The sequence below is a fragment of the Zeugodacus cucurbitae genome, chromosome 5 (assembly GCF_028554725.1).
Source record: "Zeugodacus cucurbitae isolate PBARC_wt_2022May chromosome 5, idZeuCucr1.2, whole genome shotgun sequence".
NCBI lineage: Eukaryota > Metazoa > Arthropoda > Insecta > Diptera > Tephritidae > Zeugodacus > Zeugodacus cucurbitae.
In genome coordinates this window covers 53259296-53284572 of record NC_071670.1, presented here as the reverse complement: position 1 = coordinate 53284572, position 25277 = coordinate 53259296, and the positions used below count along the sequence as shown (strand labels likewise).

The window sequence follows — 25277 nt, the reverse complement described above, 5'->3', positions numbered from 1 at the left end:
AAGTTTTACACCGTACAGCCGGAATTGAACTTGAATAAACTAAAGCTTTGTCTAACTAATTGTTATGTGCGGACTAAGATGTTCCCTTTATAGTCTCGATTTAATAAACAAATTAATTGAAACTAATTTAATAGATTAAGAAGAAAAAAAAACAATACGAGCATACAACAACAGTGGATTGTGCTCTAATGTACGTCATACGTATGAATTGATATTGAAACATAAATACTGAAACGTGTATAAATAAACGTATTATTGTGAATAAAACAAATAAACACTTAGAAAATAAGTAATAAGCTGTCATCATTACTTGAAACAGATTACCCAGAATCCATGATGTGAAAAAATCACCATTTTCCTGGGACCTACTCCGGAAATTCCTCTCATTTCATCAATAAACGTCCATTGATACATTTATTTAAGCGCAATAATGTTGCTTAATTCACATTTATAATATTTATATTGAATAATAAATATAAAATATTTATAAACAAAGCGATTCATAGTAAATTTATTATCAATGCGTCTCGGCTGACGTGCAAGAAGTCTAGCGAGTAGGTGATAATTACGCAAATGGCAAGCGAATGCAGATTCGAAAAACCGCGAACTACATACGTCTAAATGTACATATGTATGTATGTATGTATTATACGTTGTAAGTTTTGCAGAGTTTTACAGCATATACTCAGACAAGTGTAGATGTTTTTGTTCAGAGACACACACACGCGCATATTACTCATACGCCCGTGCGTACTTGAGTTCAAAATGCAAATTCATTTTGGGATCTATGAGAAACATATACACAACAATATACATACTATAAAATACGTATACAATAACGGTAAATATTAAAATAAAATTCATTTTGCTATCACTTAGAAAATGACAAGTACATGGTGTGTTCAAAAAATAACGGGATTTTGAAATTTCAAATTCCACGTGTTTGGAGAGACCAAATATCAAAATTTTAAACGGCAAAAGCAAAATATTAAAATAAAATTAATTTTACTATCACGTAGAAAATGTGCTTGGTGCGTTCAAAAAATAACGGGAATTTTGAAATTTCAAATTTCACGTGTTTGGAGAGACCAAATATCAAAATTTTGAACGGCAAACGCAAAATATTAAAATAAAATTCGCCAAATATCAAAATTTTGAACGGCAAACGCAAAATATTAAAATAAAATTCGCTTTACTATCACTTAGAAAATTTTAAATAGCACGGGTTTGGAGGGACCGAGTATGAAAATTTATGTATTTAATTTGTTTATATATCTAAGTGCCTCTGATGTACGAATGAATAAATATTTAAAAACAAAAATTCCCGTTACTTTTTGAACACAACTCGTACAACAACGAACTGTGCGTTTAGCTCAAAAATTAATCAATTATGAAAACCAACAATAAAAAAAACAATTAAAGCTCAGTGTCAAGACACTGCTTGGAGCTTATAAGACCGAGTTCTGAAAACAACTTTCGCAGTACCTGTTAATATAAGCTGAGTAACAGTGGTAAAGTCGCTGCTGAGTTGTAAAATCCAATAAGAGAAGTGCTTGACTTCATCGTGTATTTCGAGTTGATATCAACTAGCGAAACAAAGAAAGGAATTGGCTAACTTCAATTCGAAATTTTCAGAAGAAATTATAAACATATTTTATTTTAATCAATAAAAATTCACAGCGCAAAATGTAAGAAGTGAAAGAATTGCAAAGCACGCAAGCTTTGTTTTAATACTTCATAATTATAATCAAGAAAATAATATAAATATGTATATAATAAATAAATGTATATAATAAATAATATAATAAATAATAAATAAATATATTCAGATAAAGAAACAATGTATACACACAATGCTTGCATAAAGTAAATACAAATATACAAATGAATATTTATATAAGCTTTTTAATATGATAAGGTTAAATTCCTTAAATATGAAAACAACGTAAAATCGCGTTTATTAAATACAAATTACTATGAACTGTGCATTAGAGCGGCTCTTATTGCAGATTAGCAATTTAAGTTCATAACTTTCTACAAACAATAAACAAACACAGTTGCCGCCAAACGCAATCGGTTGATAAAATTTAAATCCATTTATATTATCTATCTATCTATCATTATAATGAACATATTTTAAGTATTTATTAATGCTTCATCAAAGGTTAATATTTTTTTTTTTAAGAAAATATTTTTTGCGTATTTTTCTCAGTGTACTTTCATATACATATGTACACGTGTTACGTGATTATAAGCATTACTTAAATACATATACATACATATAATTTACAATCGTCTCTTAATTGTACATATTTTACATACAAACATACAACTGTTAATATGTACTATAAAAACTGTATATTTTGTATGTGAATGTATAAATAATTAAAAAGAGCGCAAAATATTTAATTACAGCCGCATTTATACTATTTGTGCATACATACCAGACATATCTACATAGATATATATTATATACAAAGTGTTGATAACTGAACTTTTGCGCCATTAAGCATGTGTTGACTTTAAAGCTCTTTTTTATACAGTTATACATGCAGCATAACTGTATACTTATGAACAATAAACCCACAATTTTGTAAAACCCTTTATGCACCCCGTAAACAAGTGTAGATTAGTAATTGATTTTAGTAAATTTCAAAAATTAATCTACATTTCGAACTTCAGTTATTCAAAACTAGTATTTCCCAGCCAGAAACCCCCCATTATTCGCACATTATCTCACAAATCGAACGAAGACACGAAAGGCTAAGTTCGGGTGCAACCGAACATTTTATACTCTCCAAATTTATTGATGTAATTTTATTAAGATAACACACAATTTGACCCATATGTTCGGCTAAAGTCCAATAGAATAACGAAAATATCCATATATAGTATATGAGGGATGAGGTAATTCCTAAACTGATTTCACTCATTTTCACCACCAAGGTACACTATATCCAAAACTATACGCTTTTTTAATTTTGCCAAGATATCTCACATATTAACCGATTTATAAAGTATGAAGCGCTGCGTTAGGGGAACTTATGACCCGATGTTAACCATTTTTGGTACAGAGACACACTATTAGAGGAAAAAGATTCACTCTGAATTACATCAACATGTCTGAGAGATTTACCCATATTATCGGTTAAAAATTACCCTTCAGCACTTCTTGTTCGATATTCGGGGCATTGAAAATTTATGGTCCGATTTCGACAGTTTGTCCACAATTTTTACTTTTATAACTTCATTTATGGTTTAGTTATGGCACTTTATCTGTTTTCGGTTTTCGCCATTTTGCGGGCGTGGTAGTGGTGGTCGCATGTCTACCAAGTTTCATCAAGATTTCAATTTTTGGTCAGTTGCACGGACAGACGGAAGGACGAACAGAGAGACATCTGGATTTGAACTCCACTCATCACCCTGCTCACTTTCTTATATACATATAATCCTATATCGAACACTTTTAGTTTTGGGTGTTACATACAACCGTTATGTGAACCAAACGATTATACTCTCTTAGCAACTTTGTAGCGAGAGTGTAAACACAGTAAATGGGTTTGGAGAACCCCGAACTCTTTCTTCGCTAGTTATATGAGTTGTTGACTTTTTCAAAACTATATGTAATCACGTGTCACAGATCCATTAAATACTACATTAGAAATCATGCGAAATACCACAAAAATGCCATTTAACCTTAGAGATTTCATATCTCAAAATACAACAGAGGTCCGCTAAGAAGCCGTCAAATTGCCTGAACAGAAACTAAACTAAATTTGACGCAATGTTAAGCTCGTCCCAGCTCGGAATCACACATTCTTGGCGACAAGCAGCGCATTCGTCATTATGAATAGAAAACGAGCGGCTACAATAAGCCGAAGATGACGCTTGCATCGTATTTAGTACGGTGATTCAAAGTATTGCAAGATAAGCTTGCAGTCCGAAATTGAGCCGAATGTGTCGGATCTAACCGTAAGTTAAAAGCAAATTGAAATTTGTCAAATACATATAAAGCACTGTTACCAGTCATAAATTTCTTCAGAAAGTGTGAAATCGCTGTGCAAAGTGGGTGTCGCGTGAGCTCACAGACGGACAGAACTGACAACGAATTGATGATGAGACACGCATGAATTTTGGCTCACCCCATGAACTATATGTTCATATACGAGTACATATATAAATATATGTATATGTATATATGAATGAATTTAGATTCATGACGCTTTTATAGTAATTAAGTGACAAATGATGACCTGTTTCTGAATTCGTTTGAAGTAAATTATAGTTAAAAATTAAAAAAAAAATACTCATATAACATCCGTTTGTAGATCGGAGAATTTCTACATATACATACACATACAAACAAATTGCGAACTTTTAATGAATGAAATTAATCTATTGGAATTTTGCAAACAAATCTAACTACACTACGAGCTTGGAAATTATGAGCTATTCGTTGAACTACTCACCATGTGCTAGTTCATGTGTAAGACTCAGATTTTGTTCTATAAGAGTAGTAAACAGTTTCAAGCGGGACTCGCCATTGTTGTTCTGTAGAAATTAGCACGTGCAATTAAATATTTAGGGAAATCCCAAAGCAAAGATAAAATTGTCTGGCTTTTCAATTTTTTACTATTTTACTAAGCTATGCTGACTGTAGTATATGCTGTTGAGTTGTGTTTTAGCTTCTGCGGAATCAGTGATTAACACTGATTTAATATTTGATTTGCAGGAATAACTGGAATAAAACTCATCAGTTGAAGGTCATGCACTCTTATGCACACTCTATGAACAGAAGAATTGCTAATTATGGATATGAATAGACCTATGGTTAACTCGAATCTTAGGTTAGAAACTGTTTTACTATAATACTCTAATTTTAGCTGTTTATAGTTAAGAGTTACACATTAAATGTATCTCTTTAGAGGTTACTCCTTATTACTTATGGAATGAGCCGACCTCTGTCTAGCTCAAACCTAACGTTAGAAGGTCTATACTACACAACATAATTTCTCAGAATATTAAACGGCGGTAAGATTCGAGTGCGCCATAATTTGTTTATTGAGAAAATACATTCGAAAAAACCCTAAAGCGATATTTTAGGTATCATTTATAAAAATACAAATAAAAAGCAAGTTTATGCAATATGTTCTGTTTCTAAGAGCACTTTTTTAAATATATTATAAAGTATTAAGGTCGTGAAGTATAGTTACATATTTTTCTGAAAGCTCCGGGTACAAAGTCAAAGCAAAGTTATTCTTAACTTGAACGCGTTATGTGGGTGGCCTCAATGCAGATTAATATGATTCATTATATGTGGTCTAGAAATCGGCCTTGCAAATTCAGAGAAAGTAATTATTCAATAAAATAAAATCTAACGAAGAAATATACCATACAAATATTGTTCGAAAAATTATTATTTATAATATAATGTGTGTTATAATTTTTAATGGTCATTATTTAATAATTAAATAATCATTCAATAATTTTAGTGGTCACAATCCAACTTTGTTGACAACTTTTTTAATTTTTTTTATTTTTTTTCTGAACCATCAACATCTCAAGAATATTGTGTTAAAGTTTTAGGTCATTCGGAGAAAAACTAACGAAGTTACAGCAGGTTGAATAACGGTACCTCCAGCTACCTGCGCTGAGTGTACAAAACTTTGAATCGATTTCCCCAAATATGTCATTTTTAAAGTCGGTGACCAGCCTACAGAAAAAACTACTGCATCGATCGTTTTGAAATTTTGAACAAATATTCTACATATATATATATATTTTTTTTTTTCCAAAAATTTGAATTACTAACAATTTTACAATAACAAATAGGTCGATTTTTTCGTCTAAAATCGTCATTTTATTTTGGCTTGAAAATGGTACCAAAAATTGAAAAATTAAAAAAAAAACTCGACGTCAATTGAAAGATAAACTAATAAACTAAAGAAACCATTTTGATTTATTGGTTTCGGATGATCCAGTGATGCTGTAGGCTGGTCACCGCACAAAAACTTCTTTTCGAGGTGCCTGCAGAGGCGACGATAAATCCGTTAATTCTCGCTCTTTATCGATAAAACTGTTTTTAAGTATCCTTCAAATGTTGTACTTTCATATAATAATAAGTAAAATAAACCTACAACAATAATTTTTTCTAAAAAAATTCATCAAAAAAGGTCTTTTTTCGACGAAACAAACCTTACCTACCCCCCCCCCCCCCCCCTAAATTTCATTTAAATAAAACACAATAGACAAAGGTAGATTAAAGTAACTATTAATTGATTTCCAAAGTTCCATCTTTATCTTAATTGGTAAGATTGAACGTATCTTGGTCCGAAATTCAAAATCACGCCGTTTATATCATTAGGAGGGAGATTAGATTAATTATGGATCCGTTCTAATGACGGGTTGTATTGAAATTTGTATCACGCGAGGGTCACATCGGCCTTATTTCTTAAAGCTATTCACGGTTCGGATTTTTGTATATTCCGAATCTATCCCCAAAAGTTTTTTCCTGATCACATTTCAAGAGAATGCACCCTCGAGGAAAATCACCAAAACTGAGCCTTATTCAAAATAGGAAAATTTTTATAGAACAGTCCAATCGTTGATTTCAAAAATTGTATCGGGAACTTTTTTCGATCATTCACTCACACTTTTGGCCCTCTTTGTGGGTGTCTTTGGGTGTGTGTCTTCAACAAATATACAAGAAATATACAAATATATTCTTTATATTCTTTAAGAATTATCTTTTAAGCCTTTTAGCGATTGGCAAGAGTGAACTCAAAATGGAGTAAAATACTCGAGAGATTAAAAAATAACTCTTCATGACCCATATTGCAAATTTTTAGGTTATGATAATCTATTTAGATTAAATCTGTATATGTATGTCTAATATTTATAGTGTTTCCAGTTATTCAGAAAGCTTAAGTCACCTAAATATACATTCTATTTGTGCACACTGTATATATTATGCACGTATTTATTAATTAATACGCATTTGTGCTATGTACATATGCCACTTGCACTTAATTACGCTTAAACGGTTTATACTATTTACTTTTCCTCTTTTAATCAGCTCAGTATACATTTAAATATTTACCTTTTAGTGCAGAAATAAATTTGCTAGAACAAATTGTGAGTGATGCAAAATTTACCGTATAGAATGTGGCAAGGTATTCAAAGCTTCTTAAGAGAAGAGGAGCAACTCTTCAGATTTAAACGAGAAGGAATTATGTAGTTACATATACATATGTGTTTTAAGTGAGAATTGAGTTGAGATTTGTTTAGTAAAATTATACGTATGTATAATGAATAGTACCATGTTTTTGTGAAGAGTTGTCCCGCTTTAAATTATAAATTATACAAAATATTCTAAGATTTTATTTCGCAATTTTCTGAAACTACAATGTTTCCTTAGAACCTACTCATCAGCGAAATGAACTTATCGCGCATCACTACATGCTTGTCAAATTATATGGAGAGATCTCTAATAGATTGTAGACCGAACGAGAAACACATTGTATAGACATGTAAAAAGATAGTAGCGAATTGTTTAATGACTACAATTGTACTCCTACATATACATATGTATGCATGTATCTATTCTCATGAATATAAACATATGTAGGTACATCACTAAGTCTATATACATGTCTCACATTACAAATTCTAATAATAATAACTACTACCACCAACTTGCTATCAATTTCATTTAAATTTTACTCATTATACACAATTTCGCAGAGACATGAGTTTAATCGTGATTACACATCAGACAGGTTCATAGGTATATTTGTCGTCAGTTATCAGAAATATATTATAACAAATTGCATGATCATCTAAGTTGTAGATTATCAAGAGTAATCACGGTAGCGGAATTTGTAAAAGCTAAAGATAACCTAACGGTGTACTTGGCTGGATGGGCAGATCTCTTGCAAAAGTGATTTGGTACCACGACAAACCCTTCAGCATATTCCAATATATAGTTCAGTTTACGATTTTATTACTAGAAATTGATAGATAACTTCCTCGCGGGGGCGTGAGTGTAACATTGGTTGAGAAAGCCACATATTTCTGACATGAAATAGATGCGAGAAAGCTCGAAAATCTGGCAAGTCTGCAAAATTGGAGTGGGTACGATTTAGAACCGGTAGTGATTTCTCCAAACGTTAAGGAAGAATGTAATCCTTTTTGAGGAGGTGTCTTTTATTACAAGTTGCCTAGTTAGACACGCCTTAGAAGAGGTCTCAAGTTATGAAAAAAGATTATGGTCAAATTAAAGATAACAATGGATTTTCCATGGCAATAATTTGGGGATAAGAGTGAATAGATATTCAAGAGAATAACAAATTCAATAGCTTTAGAGACTGTTCGGCATCAAAGTGGCTCAAAGGCTTCCGGTGTTCTGGATCTACATCTTTTATCAAGAGCAAAAGCCACACAAGGATTACTAAGTTTGCATCCGCATCGAAGTGGCTCAAAGGCTTCCGGTGCTCTGGAGACTCCCCATCTATATCTTTTATCAAGAGCAAGAGCCACACAAGGGTTACTAAGTTTGCATCCAGAGATATTTGGACAGTTATTTCTTAATTTTTATTTCGAGGTCACTGATTACAAATCGGGAGTCGGTTTTTTTTTAAATTCAAAATGGCGGATCCAATATGGCGGACGCTATTTTGAAAAATTATATATTTCATTCGCCATTTTGAACTTTGAAAAAAAAAACACCGGTTTCGTAATCAGTGACCCCGAAAACCCTCGAATAACGAATTTCAAGTGATTCCTCTCAATTTTTCAAAGTAGCGTTCGCTATATTGGTTTTCTGGGGTTATGTCAAAACCCTGATCTGATGGGGTTAAATTGACCTCGACCCCAAAAACATAAGACACACATAGTGAGAACACCAGGTCAAGACAAATATTTTTTTTGTTTGGCTGTGTAATGAAGCAATATGAATCGTTTTAGTTGGATAGTCCAATTTTCAAACTAAATTCCAAGGTTATTATAAATGTAATTATAACAAAGGAGTAACAAATAGTTTTATCGGATAAGCCTAAATATCATCTAAACACATTTCCGCCATAAATAATATGAAGAATAATATATACTCCGTTTAAAAGTAAAAAGTGATTCCAGTTTATCCATAGTCTCAAAGGACACTACTAAGAACAAGATCAAGTTCATTGGAAAGTAACTGAAGGCACCGAAGATTTTAATGTATTCGCACTATATGTACGTACATATATTTCCTGAAAGTCAGCTGTGACTGGCATATTGAACGATTTCCGCTTCAATTCAAATAAATGCCATAGCAACTGCAATTCTTCAACAATTCGCACAATCACAATTAATGGATCTATCAAACTTCCATTTAAGAGAGTGCATAAGCAAGTGAATTCATTCAGTTTCATGGAAGTTATAATTAATTATGAAATTAAAAAAAAAAATAAATTAAACTCTCTGCAAAACCATACTCAGTATAAATCGAATTCTAGAAAAACGGTGGTGCATGTGGAAAGTCACGAGTGAAATGAAATTCGCATGAAGAGCAAATAACGCATAAACGGTTAGGGTATTTCATGACCATTTACGTTTAATTCTATACAAATTAAATACTTTTCTTTTTCAATATTTGCCTGCAGTCAATCAACCGCATGCACGTATCTATGTATGTACACATGTGGCTTATGCGCCTGTTGATCATACCAGCATTCCTCAGTTATAGATAACTTGTTGGCGGCATGCACGGATACATATCGCATATGCGCATGAGCCGCACCATTGAGCAGCAACAGCAGCCAACAGTTGGTTATTTCCGTTTAAATTCATCTTTAATAGGCGAACATGCCAATTCTTCAACTGTGGTTTTAACTTGAAGTGACATAAAGTCGCGCTACAGTTTACACACCCTTCCTGCCTCCCGGAATCACACAATCGGATCCACAATTAAACACGCAGTCAGAGCTACATATACATATTTTAAATATATATTAGGCAAAGCCCCACATGCAAAAGCAAATGGTATTTAAAATTATCCAAATACAAGCATTCATGTGATCATTACCATGTACAGGGTGTCCTGTCTTCTGTGAGACGATAGCAAAGAAGTGGGGCGTATTATTGGCATTCTAGAGCACTTTTAAAATTCTTCTTCTATTAAACGATAGAGATAGTTTGAAAAAATGCTTCAAAAATAATGATTCCCAGGAGATCAATCCTTAAGTTAGTTGATGTGACTCTTCAAATTCCGGATTTTATAGACTTCATATTTGGAAAAAGTAGCGAATCGTATGATATCGCCTCAATGATATACTAACAAGTCAGTTTTAGAATATGAGTTTTTTTAGAGTTATGAGTTTATCTGGTCCCTCGATCCAACGTCAATAATATTCAAATTGTGATTTAAGAGGTTAGGGGTAGTCAGGATTTTTGAAGTTGATCCGATAATTACTTTTCGAGTTATTCGACAAATAACAAAGAGCGCTCGGGCCCCCAAAACTTTCGGGTAAAAATTGGAATGCCTCAAAACTATGTGACACCTGTAACTCGAAAAACGCTAAATAAATTTTAATGAAATTTATACAGCTTTTAGAATACATAATAATCCTGGGCCTGATCGATGCTTTTTTGTTTTTTTTTTGTTCAAAAATTAACAAATTTCGTCCTGAGGATTTTTTCTAGATTTTCGGTCGATCAGCACATACAGCTCATCATTCCATCTTCTGAGGTATTCGCCGTTGCCAATTCTTAAGGGACCATAAATCTTGCGCAAAACCTTTCTCTCGAAAACTTCTAGTGCCGTCTCATCGGATGTTGACACCGTCCACGCTTCTGCACCATAAAGTAGGACGGGTATGATGAGAGACTTGTAGAGTTTGGTTTTTGTTCGTCGAGAGAGGACTTTACTTTTCAATTGCCTACTCAGTCCATAGTAGCACCTGTTGGCAAGAGTGATTCTGCGTTGGATTTCAAGGCTGACATTATTATCGGTGTTGATGCTGGTGCCCAGGTATACGAAATTATCTACAACTTCAAAGTTATGACTGTCAACAGTGACGTGGAAGAAAGGACGCGAATACGCTGACTGTTTGTTTGATGACAGGAGATATTTAGTCTTGTCTTAACTTAACTTTGGATATTATAGATTTACTTTTTCAAATTTTCGTGACTTCAAGTCAAAACATTGTGAAATAATAATATGGCATTACTGTTGTTAAATAACATGATTTAATAGCAAAAAAAATACTGATAATTTTCATTTTTTCGTGTCTCTGACTACCCCTAAACCCTTTGAATAATTGGAGTCTCACGAAACAAAATCTGCATAAAATCAGCGCACCCTTTATCTACGTAGACGCACACCAATAATAAAGACAATTCTCAGATATCTTAATTTTTTCCAAGTAATCTGACTCTTGAATTGGGCGAGAATGCCGCCTAACTAAAGTCGGAAGGCCAATAGGCCGAAGCTGTGCAGCCTTGTTAACTCCGGTGACGATCAGAACTGTGGCACTGTGCTCTTTCGCTCTCGCAGCCACATACACACGCACACACACACACACACACACACATACATAGACAATGGGGAACAAAAACCTGCGTCTGCGACTGATGTGGTTGGTACTTATTGTTAAAAATGTTAAATTATGATTTCCAGGAAACAAAAAACGAAACAATTTGAATTGCAGAAAGCGGTAGAAAAAGCAAAACGCACATACATACATACAGGCAACTGTACATATATAGGCACTCGAGCAGCCTGATGAGGCTGTCCGGTGGAAGCAACAACTTGTACATATGTATGTACAAACAACAGAATTCAGCACATATACGGCAGACAATGCGGGAATATGAATACCTGCATATGTCAGAGATACAAACATACACATGCACACATATAGTATATCTATATATCTGCAAATATATTATATGTACGTCTGTTTGTTAGCATGATTGGACACATGATGAGCGAATTTGTGTGGAAAAGAACAGGACTGTGAGATGTGGCCAACAACTGCAATGCCTAAATATGTGCATACAAAAGTATGTATGTATCACATCGTGGATGTATCTATGTGTGCTGGTATAGCCAGCACGGAAGCAGCATTAAAATGAGTCCGTAACAAGACTTCAAGGCTGACGACCAACCAACACAGACTGGATGACTTCTTCTTCAAATTCTGTGTTGCTTCTCGGCCAATTGAGCCAGCAGGCAGCCTCAACAAAAACAATAACAAAACTATATAGCTTACTGTGCGCATGCGCATGCGCATACCATAATAGCCAGTTTGCGCGACGCTTCTTGACGATGGTATGTAGAAAGCATTGCAGTAGTGGCTGTTCGGCTGACGTCTGCAATCGACTTTTTGGTCGACGAATTGGCAATACAACAATAACAAAAATGTGACAGCCAACTTGTGCATACTCAATGCATATCTATATGTATGTATGCGTGTGTTATGCAGTGCAATACAGGTGCAACAACAACAATAGGTGGCATTCTTGTTTGCGCCTGTTACTTTCATGCGGGAATTTATAAATATACACGCATGTGTGTGTAAATATGTATGTGTGTAGGATTGGCGAACTACAAATTTCCAATCAGAATAATGTCTACGTTCGCAAATCATCATTTCATTATAACTGGCGATTAGATCCTGTTTTTTTTTTGCGTTGCGTTTTTTTTCTCTCTGATGTCAAGACTTAAATTTGTATGTAACGGGTGATTTTTTTGAGGTTAGGATTTTCATGCATTAGTATTTGACAGATCACGTGGGATTTCAGACATGGTGTCAAAGAGAAAGATGCTCAGTATGCTTTGACATTTCATCATGAATAGACTTACTAACGAGCAACGCTTGCAAATCATTGAATTTTATTACCAAAATCAGTGTTCGGTTCGAAATGTGTTTCGCGCTTTACGTCCGATTTATGGTCTACATAATCGACCAAGTGAGCAAACAATTAATGCGATTGTGACCAAGTTTCGCACTCAGTTTACTTTATTGGACATTAAACCAACCACACGAATGCGTACAGTGCGTACAGAAGAGAATATTGCGTCTGTTTCTGAGAGTGTGGCTGAAGACCGTGAAATGTCGATTCGATCGCTATCGTTCGATGCTAACAAACTTTTTGTTGCCAAAAATGGAAGAACTGAACTTGGTTGACATGTGGTTTCAACAAGATGGCGCTACATGCCACACAGCTCGCGATTCTATGGCCATTTTGAGGGAAAACTTCGGAGAACAATTCATCTCAAGAAATGGACCCGTAAGTTGGCCACCAAGATCATGCGATTTAACGCCTTTAGACTATTTTTTGTGGGGCTACGTCAAGTCTAAAGTCTACAGAAATAAGCCAGCAACTATTCCAGCTTTGGAAGACAACATTTCCGAAGAAATTCGGGCTATTCCGGCCGAAATGCTCGAAAAAGTTGCCCAAAATTGGACTTTCCGAATGGACCACCTAAGACGCAGCCGCGGTCAACATTTAAATGAAATTATCTTCAAAAAGTAAATGTCATGAACCAATCTAACGTTTCAAATAAAGAACCGATGAGATTTTGCAAATTTTATGCGTTTTTTTTTTTAAAAAGTTATCAAGCTCTTAAAAAATCACCCTTTATGTATTGTTATGGTTGCACGCATGTTCATAAATATAAATTTTTAAGCACAGTCTAAGCATACATAAATTATAGGATACATACATACATATGTATTTATAACTGCAGTAGATAAGAGTTTTCCCATAATATTAATAATTAATTTCGTTAAAGCAACGCATAAAGGAAACGAGCTAAAAAAAAACAAAAAAATATGGAAAATACACAAATACATATGCAGCTACATACATATGTACGTGCCTCTGATAGAAGGCAGGAATGATACATTTTGATTAGAAGTTATTTCTTGTATGGTTAACATGTTCATGTCTCGATTATCTGGAAGATGTGATCGACATACAGGCGGTAAGCTTGTACGGGCACTTGTAGAAGTAGATTCAGGGAAGCAGCGCCTTTCCAGTCAAGCTATGTTATTAGCTTGTTCAAGCTCATAAGCTGTTGAACATTAATACGAAATCAAAGAGATATTTATACAGTTTAAGTATCAGACAAACATTTAATAACCGGAGAACATTTAGGAACAACTTAGGACCTTCATTGTGATTATTCAAATCACTTAAGGAGCAGAAAACCCTGTACACTTATGCTCATGCGAATATAACTAATTTAACTTATAATAACTTTGAAGTTGTCTATCTGGAAACTCATGATAACAACACCAACAATGTCAGCCTGGAAATCCAACGCAGAATCACTCTTGCCAATAGGTGCTACTTAGGACTCAGTCAGGCAATTGAAAAGTAAAGTTCTCTTTCGAGAAACAAAAACCAAAATACTCTACAAGTCCCACATCATTCTTGTCGCGATGTATTGTGCAGAAGCGTGGACGATGTCAACATCTGTTAAGACGGCAGTTTTCGAGATAAAGATTATGCAGAAGATTTACGGTCCCTTAAACTTTGGCATGGGGGAATGTTTGAGCTGTATGTGTTGTTCGACGACATAGGCATAGTCCAGCGAATAAAAAGAAAGTGGCTACGCTGGCTTGGTCATGTTGTTCAAATGGACGAAAGCACTCCAGGTTGAAATTGTTCGATGCAGTACCCGCTGATGGAAGCCGAGGGAGAGGAAGACCTTCACTCTGTTGGAATGACCAGGTGAAGAAGGACCTGGCTTCACTTGCTGATGTAAACTCGGCTATAACCGCGAAAGCGCTGCCTACGTCAGTTAAGAAGAAGAATATAACTAATCTCGAAGACAATTTTAAGATATTAAAGAAAATGTATCTGAAATTAGCTTTCACCGAACGCACAAGAACCACTTCCAATCAAAAGCCTGTGATCGAGGTAAAGAAAAGTCGTTCCAATAGTTTGGCCAGTACGACGGGAACTGTGATTATTAAAATCGGAACAGTGAAGGAAAAAAACCATACAAATTAAGAAGAAGCTTGGTAACTTACAAAGGGTGTCAATAACCAAGAAATTTTAAATAAGAAAGAATATAACAAAGGAAAAATTACAAGTCAGACAAGAGAGCCAGAAATGTTATCTTCAGATAGGCTGAATAATAAGTTGAATCTCCGAATTGTAATTGATTAAAAAAGCTCAATTGGGTCTCATCAGAGGATTTAACCATAACTTCGCTGATTACGAATCCGCTGTCGGTTTTTTAATTCCAAAATAGCGAATCCAATATGGTGGACGCTATTTTGAAAACTTCATCGGATTCGCTTGAAACTCTTTATTCGGAGGTTTTCGGGGTCGCTGATTACGAATTTGACGTTACTTTTTAAAAATTCAAAATGGCGACCCAATATGGTGGACACATTTTAAAAAATTGCCGTATTGCAATTGAATAGTGATAAGTTTCAAACGATTCCGATGAAGTTTTGAAAACGCTCTCTGCCATATTGGTTTTCTGGGGATAATCATGATCTGATGGGGTTAAATAGACCTCGGATTTGGACTCTGTGACACCAAAAGCATAAGGTCTGTTAAATCTGTGGAATGTATTGAGATAGGCTTGCATTTAAAAACATCCTAGCCAAGTCAGTACTGACGGCCTGAAAAGTATTGCTATGTATTTGGTGGGATTGCCAATGAATCAACTACTATGAACTACTTCCCTACAGCCAAACTTCCAAATTCCGATCGCTACAATTCTCTGAATGAAGTAACCGCACAGAAGCGGCCAATAGGAGTGGAATTATGTACCAACAAGACAACGTCTGACCAGACATATCAATAGTGACTTCCCAGAAGCTCCGGAAACTTGGTTGAGATTGAGAGATCAGTGCAAACATCTGATATTTCGGGCCTAATACCAAGTGATTACTACCAGTTGCTGCCTATAGCGCAATAGGTGAGGAAGTGTGTCCCAACAGGACAACGACAGACCAGACATATCAATAGTGACTTCCCAGAAGCACCGGAAGTTTAGTTGAGATCCAGAGATCTATGCATTCATCTTATATTTGGGTTATAGCGGTTGATTTTTTCTGGTTAAAAATAGGATCAAGAGAGGCTTACGAAATTCGGATAAACGAAGATTTCTATGAGAGTGGAATTATGAAATTAACTTTAAAAATGTTTGAAAATAATTTGCATACAAAACCTTTAATTCAATGTAAAAAAAATGGATTTCTTTTTATTATGCCTATTCTTATATGTATATATAATGTGGTCATTTACATAACTGAATTAAAATTCAGGTGTTGAAATATCCTGCTATGTAATTGGCGTCAATTTGTAGACTGAAAAAAGATTGAAATTGTCAAAAAAAAAAATGAATATTAGCCTATTACTCAGCAACAATACTGGACATTGAAATTCAAAAGATGCAACATGCTAGTAATAAAAGTATAAAACCTTGAACAAAATAAATCAATTCGCATGCAAATCAATCATCGTAGATTGACAGAATTTCGCACATCGTACATCAACTTAAGTTGGGCTTACAAAATTTTTGAACAAATTGCGTTATTTAATACAAATATTATAATAATTATTCATGCATAACCTAAATGGTAATCATTCGAACATAATCCTTTTTAAGCCCTTTTTATTAATTTACTCCTTCTTTGAAATGTCACCCTTTTCATAATCGCCGAAATTGTGCGGCATGTAGTTATAAGAATATACGAGTATGTAGGCATATAAATATTGACTGCAAATAGTAGACAGCGACAACAAAAACAACATGAAGAAAAAAACTATAAAGTGGCGTTTTCATGCCGTTTTGTTTGGGCACGATAATGATTGTAGCTTATGTTCGTTTAATCGCTTTACTGTTTGTTTAGCTGTCAGTTTACTGTATTGTCCCAAACGTCGTAGTATTTGGCTTACATTTGTACCCATCAGCCGAACGTCACAATAGTCGATCAACAGCCAAATGATTGTTTATGAGTTTGCGTGACTGTATTGCTTGCAATTTAACTACTTTGCTCCCTCATTTTTTCTTTTATTACTATTTGTCTTATGACTGTCGCTATTCTCTATATTTCATTTTATAGCTCCTTCTTGGTAGTGCACAACCAGGTATGAATGTCTGCATGTAAATGTGTATGTGTGTGTGTTTATAAACTTGTTTCGCTGAATTAATTGTTCGTTCTGTTTTGGGCTGTGTTCATTTTTTGTGCATACATATGTTTGTATAAGAGGAGCAAATTATAAATGCGCCTTTAATGAGTGATTGTGACGCCCCAACATAGATGTTTATCGGTTTTGTCAACCTGCCAGCCACTGTTGTTTCGTGTGTCACGACTTAAAACACTTTCCGTTTTGTTGTAAGATAACTAAATAGTTGATTAGTAGCTGTTATCGCTTTAATTTCTACAGATGTTTACGCGGCTACTTCTTTCAACGCGTGCGTAGGGGCCACCTACGAATTAGCTGTTCGGATATTTATTTATGAGAGACTTTTGCGTTCTGAGAAATGCGTTTATAGTTTTTGGAGCTTCTAGTCTTAACTCAAGGTAAAAGCTCTTGCAATTTTCATTATTTTTAGGAGCAACCCATATACAATCAACCGTAAATTGAATTAGATCACGCAATGTAAGTCAATAAAATACGGCCTGCTTGTATTTACGCATAAAATTGCAAAATATTTGCATTTTTTCATTTTTGTTGTTTTATTCTTAGAATAATAAAAGTGTGCTAAAAATGCGTATTTTTAATTTATCAAAAATGTTAGTCATGTTTATTTATGCAAAAACCCGTTTTATCTGACATTATTAGTGACTGTTTTTTTTTTTAATAAAAAAAAATAAATAAATAATTCTTAGTAAGTCAAGGATGAGTGGCTCGAAATGATATTTCGTGGTAGAATAAGTTCAACGCTTCAGTGCATTAAATGTTTAGCACCTGTATAACAAATATGTATGCATAAGGTAATTATATATACACATATATGTATATATAAATATAAATTCTAATATACACAAACATGACTGTATACCACTACTTATGGTAGGCATGCTCTATGACAAACCACTTTGCATTTAACCTCATTTGACGCGTCATTCAGCTATGCTGGTTATTTTGGTTTTAGACAGGCGATTGGCGAACATGTTGATTTTAAGCGAATTGCATAGCTGCATGCATTCCCAATTATATAATTACATACATACACACTATGCACATACATATGTATATAGATACATAGCTAGTTGTTATCTAACAAATTCTGCGTAATAGAAATCAGTAAACTGGTTATATTACATTTTTAAGCGAAAATAATATGAAAATTCAAAATTCAACAAAATTTGATTTTCCAAATATTTTGAATATTTTTAATGTATTAAATGTAGAGGCTATTTTTTAATTGTTAAATTTTAAAAATTATTGTTCTTGAAAAAAATTGTGAATGAACGAGAATGACAGTCTCTGACCAACATCAAAAAAATGCGTAGTAATAAGAGCGCGTTCTTACTAAGACCAAGCCATGAGATTTGTACGAAATGACCGAATTTATCGGGTTAGAAACAATTGGTTAGGAGGAGAAACTCGAACCAATTATCTTTAAAAATTATATTAACACCCCTATTATGTATCTATAATAGCTTGAGTCTAGTCGCCTACAGGCTACCGTAGTTCGAAAATTACATTAAGAGAGGCTACCGACGATTACGACAGGCTACTGATCGCCAGTCGCCATTTTTTCGCATATTATCTATTACTATCAACCTTTAATATAGTACCCAAATACGTCGAAATCAGTAGAATCAAGAATTGAAATGGACACATGTTTACGGATTAGACCTGGGAATTCTGTTTTATTGCTTATTATTTACAGTAGAACTTCCATAACTCGAACTTTTTAATTGACAATAGCCAAACTTCCCTAACTCGAAGTTCTCCATAACTCGAACTCTTGAATTGGCAATAGAAGTCAAATTTCATACAAATTTCCTTCCATAAATCGAACTTTTCGACCGATGCATAATACGAAATTTAAAATTTTATTATCGAGGCAGGATTTTAAAAGAGTCCCTTTAAATTGTATGGAGATTAACAAAGAATATGATATTGGGTTGTATAAATCATGTAACAAAGGCTTGGAATACAGACGTCAAGAGCCAAACAATAGCAAACTGCAACCAACCAAATTACAGAATACATGTTTTAACCTATGTACATAAAACTATATGCGAAGTAAATAAATAAAACTGGGTATAAATCTATATTTTACAGTTTTTTGAACATTTTTATGTTTTAATGAAAATTCTATAACTCGAAGTCTCTCTAACTCGAAGTATTTTTGTGGATTATGGTGATTCGAGTTAGAGAAGTTCCAGTGTATTATTTTAGTAGTATTTTGCGCTTCTACATTTATTTTAATTTTATTTTTTTTTTTTTATTGCATCAATGTGGTCACTTCTGTAATAATCACTGACATTGTATTTAGGTTGTGAAATTCATTATATTTCTGATGTGTACCTTCAGCGAAGAATCGTATCGCTGCGCAAATCTCCAGAATTGGATGAACAGCAGTTAATGTAATTAAAATGTGGCCAACAGGTATGAAAATGTTTTCTTTGATATACCGAAATATCTCTAAAATCTATTTTAAAATATACAAAACATTTTAATTTTTAGTGTACTTCACAAGTGGAAGAACCAAAAGATTCGAATGATCTCTAATTAGCCGTCGAATTAATGCGACATTCAAGCTTTCCTCCCGACTCATGGAAAATAACTCATAGCTACTCATTATAGTTCTTTTTAATATTTTAAGGGGTAGTCAGAGACACGAAATGAGAATTTTCAGAAATTTTTTTGTATTAAATCCTATTGGTCATAAAAAAGTTAAATTTTGAAAAACAAAAAAGTTTCGCATTATTATATATTCTAAAACCTGTTAAAATTCATTAAAATCTTCTGAACATAATTTTGAAAAAAAACGCATTTAAAGTTTCGCTCTTTGTTATTTGTCGAATAACTCGAAAAGTAATTATCGGATCAACTTCAAATTTCAGACAATATTTTTAAGATATTAAATCTAGTTTCAGTAGCCTGCGTAACTACACTGGCAACTATTCTCCAGTAATATTACACAATTGGGGTGTAATAATCAAAACCCTGCACCTGCCTATTGTAAATTCTCCCTTCTAAGGTATGTAGATGTGTAATGCAACAGTGTGTTAGTGTTTTGCTATACCTGAAATGTAAATTTGTATTTTTCTATCCCTAAGTCGCTCATTATTCCCGTCCTGATGTAAGGCGCTGAAGCGTGGACGATGACAACATCCGATGAGACGACTCTTGGGCTTTTCGAGAGAAAGGTTTTGCGTAAGATTTATGGTCCTCTGAACTTTGGCAACGGCGAATACCGCAGACGATGGAACGATGAGCTGTACGATTTATACGACGACATTGACATAGTTCAGCGAATAAAAAGACAGCGGCTACGCTGGCTAGGTCAGGTTGTACGAATGGATGAAAACACTCCAGCTCTGAAAGTGTTCGATGCAGTACCCGCTGGAGGAAGCCGCGGAAGAGGACGACCTCCACTCCGGTGAAAATACCAAGTGCAAAGTGACCTGGCTTCACTTGGTGTTTCCAGTTGGCGCCAAAAAGCAAAAAGGAGGAACGAGTGGCGCGCTCTGGTGGATTCGGCTATAATCGCTTAAGCGGTTTCTACGCCAAATATATATACATATATATAATGGTAGTCAGTATAAACAACAAAGCCAAGCAGTAAACTTGTGAGTTTGTTCATATTTTTTTGTGTAATTTTTCGTGAAAATGAAGGCTTCCAGAGAAGGCTTCCGGTGGAAAAGGCAAACTTACTGGAAAGATGATCGATAAGTTGACAGTTTATTATGACTTAGCAATAAGGAGAAATTGCGATTCCCTTCAAAAAATGTATAATGCTATATGGGCCACATATTACCATTGTTGTTCAAGCGACGAAGAACCGCAGCACGACAAGTGCCCGGAAGGAACAGAATCATGGTGCGACTGGCAGAAGGCTGCAGCTGCCAATCAATTATCCACTTTCGAACATGATTATGAGCCATTACCAAAAGATGTTGCTGAGGCTATACGTCCGATTTTCACAGATCTCAGCAGTGAGAATTTGTTGGAGGGATGTGTAGGTGAGAGCTACAATCAACTGATTTGGAAAATCTCTCCCAAAATTGTTCCAGCCGGTTCAAAAACTGTGGAAACTGCTGCATACATAGCTGCTGGCATATTTAATGAAGGAATGGCATCACTATTGTATTATATGAATGCTATAGGAATTACAATTGGGCCCAATGCGCATTCATATGCCGAAAAAGAAGATGAGAAGCGCGTGAGCATTTCCGATCTCAGAGCGCGTGAGAGCACCCGAGATGGAAGAATGGCTCGCAGACAATATCAGCTTGAGTTATTACAAGTTGCTGAATCGGCGGAGGGTGTATTATATGGTCCTGGAATAGACAACCCAATGTAAGTTAAAAAAAAAATGTATCCCATGTAAAGTGCATTCCAAACTTTAAACGCGTTTTTCTCAAAATGGTGTTTTCAAAGTCGGTGACCAACATTACTCGAAAACGGCTAGATCGATTAGTCTCAAATTTTAACACGACCTTCTTAAATATATTTGTTTAGTGATTAATCGAAGATTTTTGCTCTCCGATAAATATTTTTTTTTATAAACAATTTAAGGCCGAAATTTCGGTGAAGAATCGATTTTTTTTTTTTGAGAAACCGCCATTTTGTCAAAAAATTTTATTTTGCTTATTCCTTCGATTAATTACTAGATTTAACATTATTTTAACGAAATCTGTTTGGTTTTTTAATTTCAGATGATCCCGTCCCGAGATATAGTGGTCACCGCAAAACGTCTTTTTTGAGAGGAGCTCCTGGAGATCAGCTGTAGCTCTTATTCAAATAAATATTTTTACTAGTACTAAGTCTTAAAATACAGTTAAAAGATACCATAATATGTGTATAAATTTTTGGATCAATAAATTAAAAAGTTTTCTCAGAAAAAATTCTGGAAAATTCACTTTTTTTCGGCCGTCTAACTGTATATAACCCCTTAATTGCCAGTAGTATCACGGTGATTGAACATTTGTGAGGTTCATATTTTTAATTAAAATTTAATTAATCAAAGTGTTTTAACATATCCTACTTAATATAGAATTCTTGCGTCTTTAATCTGTTAAATTCAATATCGTTGAAAATATCTGGTGAACGCTTTTTAGAATGGTATATAATAAAATAAGTTCTTTATCAATGGTTTAGAAACTTCCAAAAAAAAATAAGGAAAAAACCCAAAGACCGCATGAAGGTTAATGTATTATAGCATTTAAGTAATTAATGTTTTTTACTAAAAATTCAATAGAACAATATCTGAAATCTAATAGTAGGTGTATTGTGTATTATTTTTACATCTATTTATACTTAAATATCGTAGATCCCCACTTTATTGTAATCAAGTACAAAACAAATCGAACAATTTTAACAATATTGCGTAAAAATTGAACGTGAACACCGATAAAAATTCACACAAACAAAGGTTAGGATGTGTGTGTGCGCGGGACATTTTGTCCATCATACGCCCCATTTAAGAAGCTTTAGCTACGATAATTTTGCAATCTCATGATTTAAACATATGCATAATATAACCATAGATAATGTGTAGCTCTAGAATATTTGCATAGCATATTGAGAGTGTGACGAGGGGCGGATGATAGGATTTAAATATGCAAACGATAACGAGAGTATTATTTGCCATCTTAGATACCGGCGGAAAGAGGAAAATATACAAGTTGCTTTTAAAGTATGCCAGTTAGACATTATCTATTTGAAATGAAGATGATCATCAGATAAAAAAAAAATAACTCGATATTTGCTGGTCACAGCATTTGAGATCAATTGGATCTCTAGAACGTTTGGCCTGAAATCAATTATGTGGTGCATTTTTCTATTTTTATTTTACGACATTTGCTTAAAAATATTTGGACTCTATGATATCAGTGGTGGATGAGATCAATTAGCTGAAGTACTATGAGAAAGTCAATGTTGTTGGCGCATGTGCGTAGTACGCCAAATGCTACTAAATATAAATACTTTATTAATAAATGCACATAAAAACACGCTAAGCATATATAAATAAAAAATAAAGTAAATAATCTATTTCTACTCACCGTTTGTGCGCAGCTCTTGTACTTTGCTCTGGTTTTTGTGGCATTTTGTTAATTTCAGCAGCAAGTCGTAGTTTCATTATTTATTTACGAATTCATTAAATGTTGTTATTGAATTAGTTTTTTATTTAATTATATTTTTATTTCTTATTTTATGTGAAATACATTTTTTTTATTAAAACCTTTTTTTATTTAAATTTTTTTTTTTTTTTTTTGTTAACATTTATTTGAATTGACGATAATCCGTTCGTTTGTATATTTGTTATTCACAGTTAATTTTGTTAAACATTTACAATTCTAATTTATATAATTTTCTGTTTTTTAGCTTATGTAAATTCACTATTCACCGTTAAACTGGAAAAGTTCTAAAATAGTTTAAAAAGGATACACTTTTATTTTTCAAATTAACAATATTAGTGCTGTGCTTCATCCTATCAATTCAACAATCGGCTGTGCTTTAACTCCAAATTCGAGAAGCGCCTTAATTTATAATCACAAATTGTCATTAAAATTGAATTCCTGAGAATGACTGATAACTACATAAGCAATTCTGGGTACACCATTATTCTTGCTAAAATCTATATTACCAATATACATACATACATATATAGGGTTTATCAATAGGCACACTACAAAAGTAGACCGATAGGGACAGCAAACGACGCCACACTTTTTCCCGCTCTTTTGACATTTCTCTTCAGTAAGGTTTGCCATTTCGAAATTATTAAAATTTACTGCCGAAACTCGGAGTCAATGGCCTCAACTTTAAGAGCGCTACTTCTAATTTCTGGTCGTCATAATCGTCCTGTATGACCGCTCAATGATATACGAATATTTTTGTCCCAAATTGCATGATATCGACTTGGACAATATGTAGGGTTCCAACAGGACGGCTTGAACGTGTTATCTGACGTAATCATTTTGCCACCTTGGTAGTGAGATTTGACGTCGTTAGACTATTAACTGTGGGGCTACGTCACGTCTATGATCTAAGCCAACAAGCCAGCGAGTACTGATGAACATCGTGCGAATATCGAACGTGAAATTACAACAGTATCGATCGATTTATGCTTGAAAACCCATCGAAATTTATTGTGTTAAAAGTGTTATGATTATTCCGAGTATTGAAATGATAATCACAGAAATAAAGAGGAAAGAAATCGCACACACATTCCTACATATATGTATATGTATGTATACTATTATATTAATACAAAATTGCCAGAAATAAAAATATTACACTTCCATTTAATTGATTGACATATGTCCCCCATGAGTTTGTTATAAAGAAATGGGCGTTTAAATTTAAGCACAACACACACTTTTCCACTTATCTATCCGTTAAATATATGTATACATAAGCATGTAAACAAAAAACAGCTGTGCTATGTATGAGTTTGAGGTGCCGGCAAACCTTATCAGCTTTATGCGCGGAAGTTTCAAATTCGATATGGGCTTCGTAATTAGTAAGTTTTTGCATCACAATATACAGTGAGGTTTAAATAAGGAATCTCAATTCTTCGTCTGCAATAGATACATCATTCACGAGAGTAAAATTAATGCATGCCTTGAACTACACTACATATAAAAAATGTATCAAGGATCGTTTTGAAAACTACTGGTACTGACTTGAGCAATGATATCTATATCTTCTTCATGTGTTTTCGACTACTTCACGAATATAATAAGTTACGAGAAACAGTTTGTCGATTGCCTCGCTCTCTCGTATATCAACAGTGTTAATTAATTCGCTGTTATCTTATATTTTCAATAAAACTGTAAAGCCAGTCTCCGTCAATATCACGTGTCACTCATATTCTAAAACTCAGTTTATATGCATATTACACTTTCGGAGTTGGAAAACTGCATGTTGGTTTATAAATTTATACGAACAAAACCGCAAATTTTTTAATCGGACACTACACAGCTACCGATAATGGGTTTACTATGTAAACTCAAAATTGACATGAGGTAGTTTAATGTTTTTAAATACTAATTATTATTTACACTGAAATTTGACTTGTTTGCATTTCTGCATAAAGCTTTAATTGATGCGAAAACACTTATACACGTGTG

General features: G+C 33.9%; 2 protein-coding genes across 4 annotated transcripts in view; one reads left to right on the top strand and one right to left on the bottom strand.

The window, feature by feature from the left end:
• Positions 1-25277, bottom strand: part of LOC105210526 (uncharacterized) — a 61961-nt gene that overhangs the window by 35217 nt on the left and 1467 nt on the right. The window contains exon 2 of one of the 2 annotated variants that reach the window (XM_054232268.1): positions 23205-23566. In XM_054232268.1, coding sequence (XP_054088243.1) covers positions 23205-23281 — 77 coding nt within the window. In that variant the 5' untranslated portion in view covers positions 23282-23566. The remainder of the gene's footprint in view (positions 1-23204; positions 23567-25277) is intronic. The other variant, XM_054232269.1, reaches the window with a different exon arrangement.
• LOC128922302 (uncharacterized) lies at positions 1441-22097 on the top strand. Of its 2 annotated transcripts, XM_054232279.1 has the most exons (5): positions 1441-1688; positions 19469-19581; positions 19660-20176; positions 20256-21498; positions 21858-22097. In XM_054232279.1, exons 4-5 carry the CDS (start codon positions 20861-20863, stop codon positions 21859-21861), a joined length of 642 nt encoding a protein of 213 aa, XP_054088254.1. In that variant the 5' UTR covers positions 1441-1688; positions 19469-19581; positions 19660-20176; positions 20256-20860; the 3' UTR covers positions 21862-22097. The 2 variants fall into 2 exon arrangements, with proteins under 2 accessions (XP_054088254.1, XP_054088255.1); XM_054232280.1 differs by having other exon boundaries at positions 19660-21498.

Excerpts from the sequence above, each read along its gene's own strand:
- LOC128922302 (XM_054232279.1), top strand. The coding sequence starts at position 20,861 with ATGATCGATAAGTTGACAGTTTATTATGACTTAGCAATAAGGAGAAAT.